The following is a 12,745-nucleotide window of genomic DNA, read 5'->3' as shown; positions in this document are numbered from 1 at the left end:
GTGCGAGACCGCCGCACCTCATCAAGCTTACGGAGACTCACAGAGCGCCACTTTTTACACCCCATCCCCGCCACTGAGGTCAAAAAATGACTCCCAAAAAGCATGAGAGGAGGGGGGATACCCGGTTTTATTGCCCATGTGCCCATCCCAACCAGCCTCCATAATTACCCGTCTTTGGAAATACTACACAGTTCACATTATTACTTTTATCTAAGATTTGGGAAACGCCGAAAAGGGCGCGGAGGGGGGGGGGGATTTTAGGGAGTCAATTTTTATTCCGTACAAATGAGCAATGGGGCCTGGAATTTATTCAGTTGTGCCCTGCAATCCAACGGGTGTTCCCTCCATTACAGGCCTTGCCATGTTTCCTGTAAGTAGATTAGGGCCACAATGGGTATGTTTTTGAACACGGGACAAACGGGGGTATCCATTTTGGGGTGAACGTCTTCATTCCTATGTAAACTGTACAAAAAAAAAAGTTTTTAAATTGACAAAATTGCCAAAAAAATGAAAATTGTATTTTTTTTCTTCTGCTTTGCTGAAATTTATTCAAATACTGTGTGGTCAAAATACGCAGTACACCCCTGGATGAATTCGTTAAGGGGTCTAGTTTTTAAAATGGGGATATTTGTGGGGGTCTTTATAGTTTTGGACGCTCAATGACTCTATAAGTGGGCAATGGGGCCTGGAATTTATTCCGTTGTACCCTAAAATCCAACGGGTGCTCCTTCCATTATAGGCCTAGCCATGCGTCCTTTAAGTAGATTAGGGCCACAAGGGGTATGGTTCTGAACACGGGACAAACAGGGGTATCCATTTTGGGGTGAAAGTCTTCATCCCTCTGTGTGCTGTACAAAAAAAACAGTTTTTAAATTGATACAACTGCCAAAAAAATGAAAATTGTAATTTTTTTCCTACTGCTTTGCTTAGATTTATTCAAAAATTGTAGGGTAAAAATACACAGTACACACCTAGATAAATTCGTTAGGGCGTCTAGTTTTCAAAATGGGATCATTTGTGGGTGTTCTCTGTCGTTTTGGCAGCTCAAGGGCTCTACAAGTGTGCAATGGGGTCTAAATCACCTTCATGCTAAATTTCTGTTCTGAAAGCCACCGACTACTCCTTTCATTTTGCGCCCCGTTGTGCATCCAGACAAAAGATTAGGGCCACAATGGGTATGTCTCTGAACACGGGACAAACAGGGGTATCCACTTTGGGGTGCAAGTCTTCATTCATGTGTGTGCTGTACCAAAAAAGCAGTTTTTAAAACGACAGAATTGCCAAAAAAACGAAAATCACAATTTTTTCCTTTTGCTTTGCTTCAATTCATTAAAAAACTGTGGGCTCAAAATGGGCAGTACACCCCTAGATAAATTCATTAAGGGGTCTAGTTTTCAAAATGGGGTCACTTGTGGGGGTTCTCTTTGGTTTTGGCCACTCAAGAGCTCTACAAAAGTGCTATGGGGCCTAAAACGCCTTCAAGCAAAATTTATGTTCTGAAAGACACCGACTACTCCTTTCATTTTGGCTCCCGTTATGCATCCAGACATAAGATTAGGGCCACAATGGGTATGTCTCTGAACACGGGAGAAACGGGGGTATCCATTTTGGTGTGTAAATCCTCATTTTCATGGGCTCTATAGGAAAAAAATATGTCTTTAAAATGACATATTTGCAAAAATATGAAATTTTATTTTTTGTCCCCTAAATTTAACTAATTTCTGAAAAGAACTGGTGGGGTCAAAATACTCATGACACCCCTCAGTGAATACACTAAGGGGTGTAGTTTTTAAAATGGGGTCATTTGTGGGTGTATCTATTATTCTGACACTTATGAGCCTCTGCAAACTTGGCTTGGTGCAGGAAAACAAAGTGCTCCTCAAAATGCTGAAAAGTAATGTTAAATTTGTACATCCTCTAAATGGTTAAAAAAAACACAAAAGTTTTTCAAGTGTGCATTCAGAATAAAGTAAACAGATGGAAATACATATCTTATCAAAAATTTGTACAGTATGTTTGGACATATTTGAGATATTACGGTTGAAAATGTGAAAAAATGATAATTTTTTCAAAATTTTTCCAATATTGGTACTTTTAATAAATATACACAAATTATATCGGTCTCTTTTTACAATCTAAATGAAGTACAACATGTGGCGAAAAAACAATGTCAGAATCACTGGGATATGTAAAGCCTTTACGGAGTTATGCCACGTTGAACGACGCATGTCAGATTTCCAAAATTTGGCTCCGTCACTAAGGCGCAAACAGGCTTCGTCACTAAGGGGTTAAAATAGATCTGTGGTAACTTTACTGCCATGTGTAATCTATAACTTAAGAGACATGGTGTTAGGTAAGATCGGAGTCAGCATAGATCTGTTAATGGTGTATAAAGAGAGATGTATTGGTGTGATCTTTTAAATCAACTATGAAAAATAGGATCAGGCAACCCTTTTCGTATTGGGACTTCTATATAGTGCCTTCGCAGTAACAAGAGGGCATCCTCTAGGTCTATAGGAAAGAAGGTTTGATCGTGAACACAGAAGGGGGTTCTTTACTGTAAGAGCAGTGAGACTGTGGAACTCTTTGCCTGAGGACGCGGTGATGGCAAAATCGGTTTTAAGAGGGGACTAGACGTCTTTAGAACGCTACGATGTCACAGGATCTAGACATTAAATAACCAGCGGGGTTGTTGATCCAGGTCTTGGAGTCAGGTAGGAACCTTCAAATGATGATCCGGGGATTATTCTGACTGCCATTGTGGAGTCGGGGAGGAATTCCCCCCCCCCCCCCCCCCCCCGAATGGGCTAAATTGGCTTCTGCCTCATTGGTGTTTTTTTTTTTTTTTGACTTCCTCTGGATCAACAAAGGGGGGGTGGGGTGGAAACAGGCTGAATGAAAACAATGTCCATCTAGTTCAGCCTAACGCACTATGTTACTATATTCATAAAGCTCCACTAGATTGCCCCATGAACTCCCAGTTGGGAGATATATGGCAGATGCAAAACATGCCAGCGTTGCCTGATTTTGTTGTCATGTCATGAGTCATGTGACCAACTTCCGCAGTCAGTATCATCATCATGACTCTCTGATGGGTATGGTCAGTCTATGTAGTACCCCAGTTAATAGCTGCCAGTAGAACTACACTTTTCCTGAAGCTGTGCCATGTCTTTTCCCGCTTTTTGATATAATCGTAAAGTCTCACGATGGCTCTTTGGAGATGGACTTTGTATATACAGTCCACTCAATGTATGTAGACTTGTGCTTGAATGCCTCATTAGGATTGGCTTATCCATATTCCTTTTTATTTTTCAATGGGGGCTTGCATACATCATTGACAACTATTTGGCATATAATTGGAGACATTGGTCTGGCGTGTTTCATGATGTATATATCAGGCGGTTGCCTCTTAACGTCATGTGAACAAAGCCTTAAAAGCCGACTTAATGACAGAATCCCACTGATATGTCCCTTTTATTTCTATTTTTCCAATTTCCTACAAGAACAATGTAATTAATATTGGATAATTTGAATTTGGGACCTACAATAGGGCACCAAGACCTTTCGGCAAGTTTAAAAACCTGGCCTGCGGATCTCGACTCTCCCAGAAAATCTCGCTATCGGTGCAGCGTGCTGTGCAATCCTCGGTTAATGAAAACCCGTGCTATAAATCTTCCTAGTGACGCTTTGCAGTTGATTTATATGATCTTCTCTTCCACTTAAAATATGCATGATTTGTTTTGTGTAATACTTGTTTCCATTATATTGAGCAAGTTCAAGATCTCTGTTTACTTTCTCACAGCAGCAACAACTCCAGGCTCAGCATCTATCTCATGGACATGGTCTACCGGTGCCGCTGACTCCGCATCCTTCTGGACTGCAGCCGCCCACCATCCCACCTATTAGTAGCAGTGCTGGATTGCTGGCCCTTTCCAGTGCCCTCTCTGGACAGTCCCACCTTCCAATCAAGGATGAAAAAAAGCATCACGACAGCGACCATCAAAGAGGTCTGTAAAAAAAATAACGCCAAACGTCATTTCATGTGGCTGCGATCATCTGGAACTAAAGTTGTTGTTTTTGTTTTGTTTTTTGTTTTGTTTTTTTTCTTTTGTACTGTGGAATTTTCCTGGCCCAAACTCCTTGCAGATAGAGATAGAGATTCCATTAAGGTAAGACTTTTATTTTACTACATTGGCGTTTCTCAGGTTCAGTTTCTAAAGCTTGTATACACATGTGATCATAGACAGCCTGGTAATAAGGTCCATAGTATGTGCCTATATTGCAGGGTGGTGGCCTGTAATCGACTCAATGTGCCACAGTATTCGGCTAGTGAAAGGGAACGGTCAAGTCCGATAAGCACTGTAAACTAAGTTATGGCGCCTATAGGTCAGCGATTGTGGAATCTGGGGGTGTACTACTCCCCATTTCTTCACTGTCCCCGTTGAAAGTTGGCGCTTGGTCTATGAGCGTGACTCTTCAGTCAACGTAGTTTATGCTCACTGACTAAAGAAAAGTCATGATCACAGACCGAGCGCCAACTTCCAGGGGTGACGGGTATGTATAAGTAGTAGCCCACCCCATACTGCGCACTTCCTGTCCCGTAAGCACTGTAACTTAGTTTATGATGCCCATAGGACGTGACCGATTCCCTTTAAGCAATGTTTCTAGGGAAGACTGCAGTGTATGATAAGATGTATTGCAGTGTGTTCTCTCTTCTGCAAATTGCATGTATTTGGTGTCTGTACAACATGGATCCCGAATATGCTCCTTTTCTCGAGGCACTGATGGATTCACAGGGTAATACTTTGTGTCATTCTATGGGTAAATGCATGCATGTCAGATCTGTTGACGAAATGTCTGCAACTGTCTTATGCATCTCAACGGGCTTTGCAGGAATCTATGCACGTTGTTGCAGAAAACCGTCCATTCTCATGAATGCAGTTGATTCTCGGTCACAAAAAGTTCTGCAATAAATCTGTCGCAGTTGAATTTGCCTTGGGGCTCTCTTACACGAGGGTTTTGTGTGCGTAATCCATTCTTTAAATTTCTTCCAACGTGCGCACCAAAATAATTGCAGCATGCACTATCTTGGCGCGCCAACATAGTGTATGGGGATTGCCAACACGCAGCAAGTATTAAATGCGTTGCTTAATGCTGCGTGCTCCCGCACAGGAGAAACTGTATTGTATTATAGACTTGTTAAAAAGTTGTACATTGATTTGAAGGAATGCTGCCATGCAATAGTTGGCGCTGTAGAGGTATTATTCCATATTCCTTATTTGCATAAATTGCTCAGAGCAGCACGCAATGCCTTATAAGTCTCCTCACTCACCTCTCAGGTGTCTTCTTACACCCCTTCTGGGTGCCCTCTGTGGGGAGAGACTATGCTGGTACTGGTGTAATATGTCTCCACCGGAAGTTTGGGTGGAGACATGGGTTGGTCGTGCTGGGTTACAGGAGACGGACAGGTCACTCCCTTAGCTGCGGATTGGCCGCACACAAAGCTCCCCAGAGACACTTGTACTGGCTCTGGCTCTACCTGCTGACAGCTCACACATCTCCTCGCCCTCCTTCTCCTACTCTTGGTCCTACTACTGCCATCTCCGCTCCTGGTCCCACTGTTGCACTCCCCGCTGGGCGCGTCCACTTGCCTGCCCCGACTGTCACTTTTCCCGCCAGGCTTCCACCTTACATCCTGGTGTCGCTGTAACGACCCCGCTTACACTTCCCCCTCCCCCCGCCAGCTTCCCATGCCCGCTCCCAATCCTGCTGTCACTCTCTCCGGTGGTAGAGGCAAGGAGCTCCCATCTGGAGGAGCCGGGGCTGAAGACGGGCCTCCAGCTCTGCCCGGTCAACCCCTAGCTTCCGGTGTCGACATATGACACCAGTACGACAATGCCACCCCCCGACCCTCTCACCCCCTAGGTGTCTTCGCACACTTTTTGTGTGCTCTCCTTAAGGAGAGATGACACTCATCGTGACCCAAAATACTGTATTAAAACGCTCGTATGAGAGAGCCCTTATTATATACACTAGTGATAAGAAAGCTCTATAGGACTGCCGTCCTCCTTGCAATAAAGAGTGTTTCTCTTTGTCTGGGCTGTATCAATGTAATAATGTTTGCAGTCCTGGAGTATAAATGTTTTAATATGATTACATTGTTTCAGCCTCAAACAAAAATAGCCCAAACGGAGACAGATGTAACATAAGATAATGACCTCTGTTCTGAAGCCCGTCTGCTTCGGTTCACTTTGTGTTTGTGCTGCTATAAATGGCCGCGAGCTTTTTTTCCCTCCGCCCCTTAGTCAGTTGGCTGACGTGATGGAGATACATGTGGTGATTGGGAAATTGTGGTTTGACAGATTTTCTGCTGTATTTTAGTTGGGTTGTGTCAACATCGGAGGCCGACTGCCAGCTTTTACAAGGTGAACTAGTTAGCTAATTTCCTTAAATGTTTGCAGCGATGCTCGGAGTAGCAGTTAGCTGCTTGTTCTATTGATCTGCCCTCCCTTAAGTGTCTCCTTGTTAAGAGGGTTCTCTGCTGATAGAATTGTCTGTGAGCGACTCCCGGTGAACTTGCATTTGCCAGCAAAGCCGGATCTATCAAGCCTTTCCTCCTAGGAGGAATCATTTCTTCCTATAGAAGCCCGCTCCTTAGCATTTAGCAGGTAATGAACGAGGCATAAATTTTTACCTCTTTTAATTTCTCCCTCTCCCCCGCTTCTAATGTGCAAACAGACAGTTTTGGTAATCTAAATAATAAGTAATTTTTGGCCATCTGTCAAAAGGAAACTTCAACACAAATTTAAATTAATGGTGCCTGAAATTTTTTCATAGCTTCTCTAAAAGCCTCTAATGTGCAGAAAATTCCAGATCTGCTGCTTGTAATTAGTGTTGCATATAATGAGAATATGGGCAGTGTTTTTGCGGGCCCCTGTGTAACATTTTGTTATGGTAGCAAAAATCTTGATTTATACACGGCGTTGGGCAGGCTTAATTGTTGGAAGAACTTGAATCTGATTTTAATTTTTTTTTCGTCTTCTTCTTTTTCCCTCCTGACTGTGTAGTTTATTAAATAGGGCAGTATGGAGGAAAGCTTGTAAAATGGTAATTTAAACTCCTTGGATGCTCGGGCAATTAAGCTGCATTGCTCATTGGCGAAGAGGGGGCATCGCCTCGACGACCACAACTACTCACCTGGTTTTATAGCTCTCATTTCTGTCCTCCAGAAATTGCTTTTCAGTAATGTTTTTCATAAAGAGGCTTCTTTCTTTTAAGCTGTGTGGTTTTCATATCAACATCTGCCTATCTTTCTGGTTTTGCTTGTGATTTCCGGAGAGCGGAACAGTAGTAAGGTCACGAGTACTTTATTTGTGGCTAGGAGAGGGGATGTTCATGTGGACGGAGTGCATTGTAGACACTGTCGTAACATTCTCTCTTCTGTCTCCCCCATCCACTAGGCTCTTGCATTAAGCATGATTTCCGCTTGAACTTCTGTTAGTGACTAGGGGCTTTCAGCATGTTTTTTGTGTAATTCCAACATGTGATTGCCCTATCTTGTCTACGCCCAGAAACACTCTACTTTCATTGTATGTATTGGTGACGCCTGAAGTTATGGGGCCAGTATATATTTATTTATTTGTATGTATAATACACAGTATGTTCAAGGTACTTTCAGATGAAAGCAGCTTTTAGAATATGTACTTATGTAAACTGAAATTTGGTGTAACTGATGTGGCAAGGCAGGGAACAGAATGACCTGCAGGGGGCTGTAAACTGGCCTTCTGTGTACTGGAAGGTGGGCTAATCAGCAGGGACAGCTGAGTGTGTGTGTATGGAGGAGGTAAAACCTATAGACATATGCAGTTCTCTGCTAAAAGCCAGAGAGAGGCTGCAGAGGCAGCGAAGGAACTGGGAGCCTGAGGCCTGGCTCGGACCAGGCTCTGTCCGTTACATGGTCTGACAAGGAAGGACGACCCCCTAGACACCTGGGAGAAGAAAAGTTGTGGACCCTGAAAGTTTTACCAGTATGTTGATGCTGTAACCTGTTACTGTGTGAAATTTGCAAAGCCAGAATTTTAAGTAATCCGTGTCTCCTGATTCTTTGTGGTGCCAACCATCGCGAATGGAAAAGATTGCGATCCCGGTGAGCAAGTAACCCCCAGGTTGCCACACTAAAAAGATGGAGATGCTTAAAGCGTACTTTTGTACATTGTAAAAGTGGCAGCGGTTTTTCTAATGTAGATCTGCAAATGCAATGCATGCCGTTACACAGCCCTACAGTTTAAAAGGGGTTGTCCAAGACTAGAAAATAGGGACTGTTGTTTTCCCAGAAACTGTGTCACTTTTGCCCATCTGCTCTGTCTGATGTTGCATCCTATCCCCATTCAAGTGAATGGAGCTGAACTGCAATATTGAACACGGCCTCTATGTTACTGCACACAAGGCAAACTTTTTTTTAAGATTCTGGAAACCCCCTTGAGGGCTCATGTCCACGGGCAAAATATGATTTAAGATCCGCAGCGGATCTCCCGCATGCGGATCCGCATCCCATAGGGATGCATTGACCACCCGCGGGTAGATAAATACCCGCGGATCGTCAATAAAAGGCATTTAAAAAAAAATGGAGCATGGAAAAATCCGGACCATGCTCCATTTTCGTGCGGGTCTCCCGCGGGGACGGCTCCCGCGGGCTTCTATTGAAGCCTATGGAAGCCGTCCGGATCCGCGGGAGACCTAAAATAGGAATTTAAAGTATTTACCATCCGTAGCGGACCGGGAAGGTCTCCTCTTCCTCACGGCCGCATCTTCCTTGCTTCGGTCGGCGGATGTGCCCGGCGCATGCGCGCGGCACGTCGGCGACGTGCCGGCGACGTGCCGCCGGCGTCAGGAATTCATCCGCCGGCCGAAAATGAAGATCCGGCCGTGAGGAACAGCTGATCTTCTCCGCCCGCGCCGGATGGTAAATACTTTTAAATTCTTATTTTCGGCGCTCATGTCCGCGGGGCAGGAGGGACCCGCTGCAGATTCTACATGTAGAATCTGCAGCGGATCTGATTTTCCCCGTGGACATGAGGCCTTAGTGTTGTCTGTCATGTGAAATTTGTCTCTGGCAGCAGAGACACTGTGACAGATTATAGAAAGTGCTTGCTGCTGTCTCTTGTTGACCATAGAAATCCATGGAGAAGACGGGGAGGAGAGAAGTGCTGGAGGGGAACAGTCTCGCAGTCACTTCTCAATACAGCTGTAGATTGCCCTCCATGCTGCTTGTGTGTGAGAGAGAGAAATTTGTCAGGATTTTCTGTTCTCTGTACAGAACACTTCATGACAGCTAGTCTCCACTCACTAGTTCAGGGAAAACTGGGAATTCGAGATGGAGCTGGCAGGGGAAAAACTGTTGAATGCATTCTGTCAGAGAAAACTGAGAATTAGAGATACAGCCTGCAGAGAGGAAGGTGCTGAAAAATGCAGAATAAAAGTCATAAAATGGTACTACTCTTATGTACACACTTGGCTGCTCATTTTGAAAAGTCATTTGAAAGTGTGGGTATGTTTTTAAATTGAAGTGTTTGGCTGTAGATTCTATTAAAAGTGACCACTATAAGCACCGAGAGCCAGTTTATCAAGGTGGCAAAAATTATTGCGTACTCTTACCGTACATATATTTCTACCCCAGCGTAGTTTCTGTAGCTTCTCAGAACATCACTTGGGCTTCCCTTCTGGTTTACTCTGGAATTGACCATGTTGGATATACATGTGCACAATGTGACTTTCATACCGCGCATAGAAAAATGACCGTGAACTTGTATCATTTGGCTGTTTTAACACCCGGGGCAGGGATTCCGTTTTCCTGCTTCGGTCGGTAAGCAAGAAAGGGAAATCCCCAAAGCTGAACAGGTCTGTCTTATGATGGAACCGAACAGCACTGAACGGACCCTGCGCTTTTTCTTCCGGTATTTTGTGACGGAACCGCCGACTGTAGTTCCAGCATAGATGTGAAGGCAGCCTTATTCCAGCTTGACATTACATGGGGTAAATTGGCTTCTGCCTCATTGTAGGGTTTTTGGCTTCCTCTGGATCAACAAGGGGGCGTGGAAACGGGATGAACTGGATGGATGTTGCCTTTTTTCGGTCCAGTATATTATGTTACATTTCCATGTACATGTTAATGAGGAAAGGCAGAAATATAAGTATGTGGCTGCAAGGCAAAACCGCCCATTCTCCCATGAGTCTATAGCTGGATAGATATTTAACAAGGGCAGAGTGTGGGCAAGCAGCATTAATCTAGTCAATCCTAAAATGGGATCCTGACCTCTAATCTCCTTATGTACTCTCTAAGCTTTCCTGTTATCTTATGTCTAATAATCCCCTGATAATGCAGCAGTCTGGGGTGTGGTTCTGCTTCATGGGTACTGCAGTACAAGACATGACCTAACTGGGTCCCTAGAAAACTCCATAGGCCTGAAATAATATTGCTCACCTAAGACAGGTAATAATGACACAACTGCATTGTGCTAATGGACAGATGACTGAGTAGCATTCTTATTTGCTTTTCATCCAAAAGTTACTCTACCCTATTCTGAAGGAGAATTACATGGGCCCGATGGTCTGATTCCGCATGCGGACAATATATAAATATATATATTTTTTAAACTCCTTCTTTTCCATCACCTAACGATGATGTGGAATCCGCGACCTTTCTACAATGCCTATTGCGGAAGGGCCGCGGATCAGATAGCTTCCATTGACTTCAATGGAAGCTGTCCGCGTGGAATCCGTGCAAAAATGGAGCATGCTGAAATTTTCTTTTTCAATACTTCACAGCAATTATGGTTTGGCAGCTGACAATAATACATTTCCAGTTAATTTTTGACCAGTGGAACAGATTGCAATGGCATTCATTGATTCAGCAGGGTGGAGGGTTAGGGTTTTGACAAAATCCTAGTTCGTCTAAATTTTCTTTGGCGTTGTATTAAGATTACCTCTTTCTGCTGTAAAGAACGATGGGCCCACAAGGTCTATCCAGCTAACAAAAATGTAATACAAAGTAGTAGGTTCATGCTATGCATCTCCATTATGGCAAGCACATCTTGTGGATGTCCTGGCTATTATAAACCTATTACTGAAGTGCTGAAACCATGCAGCAAAAACATGATGCAAATGCAGGGTTGGCGAACCTCCTTGTCAGAGTGCCCAAATGTGAAACTTTTTAAATTTTTTTTTTTTTTTTAGTGAAGCAGCTTTTATGTATCAAGGAAACATTAAAGGGTTTTATATGTACTACACAGAGTACAGGGCCAAATAAATGTTTGTAACTGTCCTATTTCTAAGAATATTTGCAAAAAACTTTTTAAAACTTTCCTGTGCCACATGCAAATACCCGCGGTCCTGTGGGCAGACCTAGATGTCTCTTCTGGCTGCGGGTTGTGGCATACACTCGCCCACCCTGGCTGCTGCTATGTGACCTCGTTCTTGGTGCGCTTTAAACTTCACAAATTTGCCGAACGTTCACGGACCGGTGCATACTTAGAAGATGGATCCCTATTGTGGGCAGATTCGTCATCTCCATCTGCGCATGCGCCGGTCCGTGAAGTTCAAAGCGCACACAGAATGACTTCCCACAGCAGCTAGGGATACATAAGTATATGTTAAAACCTGTGGCCAGAAGCGTCTGTCTGGGCCTGCCCACCGGACCAGACTGCGGGTATTTGCATAGTGCAGTACTAAAAGATGTTTTTGCAGCTATGCTTAAAAATTGAACCGTTGCAAACATACAAGGTGTGGACAAAACATAGAAACGGTGTACAAAATGCATGCCTTAAATTACATGGGGTTATAAATCATATTTCAATAAGACTGGTAGAGACTGATTTTAAGTGGAGGTAATATGACACCGATGCTGCAGGACAGAACTGAACATCTTCCCGAGCAACAAGGTTCCATTGGTCAGGGGTTTGAGCCACTTAGCTGCTGACCCCAACTGGCTCCCAAAACCACCCAGAGCAGGGCAAGAAGTGAAGTAAACACAAATTTGTCGGGAAAGCTCTCAGCCAAGCAGGAGTCAAAAATGGCAGCCCAGTGCTAATGATTAAAATCCCATGCATTTTGTATGGTGTTTCCATATTTTTGTCCATTCCCTGTATATTTGAAAAAGACCTCTTATTCAGAAGTCAGCCCCCATACTCTGTCTAGTACGGTTAAAACCCTTTAATGGTTCCTGATACACGAGAACTGCTTCAAATAATGTCTCACGTTTGCGCACACTCCCCACAACGCGGTTCGCCCATCCTGTTTTTGAAGCGTCTCCTGCACATTGAACTGTTTGGAGTCCTGTTCGCAGGTAATACATAATCCATAATTGTGAGCTTTGTGTTGCATATTTCTCTCGGCTCCCTGTAGACTTGTATGGTAAAAGGAAAGGTATCATTTGGCGATGTAGAGCCGCATTAAAGCTTCCTCTGGGAAACATCTTGTGCGCTGCAGTTCGGAGATGGAGTTGGCTTTTATTTACATTTTAACCTATTGTTTACTTTCCAAAGAGTTGAGAGATAATTTAGTTTGAACCATTTCCCAGTTTAGACTCTGAGAAAGAGCTGTTTGCTTTGCTGCTTCCTACATACTGATATTTTGGGTATCTTTATCAAGGAATAATTAGAAGCTCCCACTTTGCTGCCATGTGGTAGAGTACAGGGCCGCTTGCACAGAACGCTTGCTCACCCACGTAATGTTGGAAACGGCTGATTGG

The 12,745-nt window shown here is 43.8% G+C and overlaps 1 protein-coding gene across 6 annotated transcripts in view; it reads left to right on the top strand.

Annotated features, from left to right (window-relative positions):
- Positions 1 to 12,745, top strand: part of LOC136628324 (transducin-like enhancer protein 4) — a 139,856-nt gene that overhangs the window by 55,641 nt on the left and 71,470 nt on the right. For 4 of the 6 annotated variants that reach the window (XM_066604140.1, XM_066604138.1, XM_066604137.1 and 1 more), the window contains 2 exons: positions 3,803 to 4,007; positions 4,147 to 4,169. In XM_066604140.1, coding sequence (XP_066460237.1) covers positions 3,803 to 4,007; positions 4,147 to 4,169 — 228 coding nt within the window. The remainder of the gene's footprint in view (positions 1 to 3,802; positions 4,008 to 4,146; positions 4,170 to 12,745) is intronic. The other 2 variants (XM_066604139.1, XM_066604136.1) reach the window with 1 other exon arrangement.

The sequence above is a fragment of the Eleutherodactylus coqui genome, chromosome 5 (genome assembly GCF_035609145.1).
Source record: "Eleutherodactylus coqui strain aEleCoq1 chromosome 5, aEleCoq1.hap1, whole genome shotgun sequence".
Lineage (NCBI taxonomy): Eukaryota > Metazoa > Chordata > Amphibia > Anura > Eleutherodactylidae > Eleutherodactylus > Eleutherodactylus coqui.
Note: the sequence above shows the minus strand (reverse complement) of the source record. Positions and strands in the feature narration are given on the sequence as shown.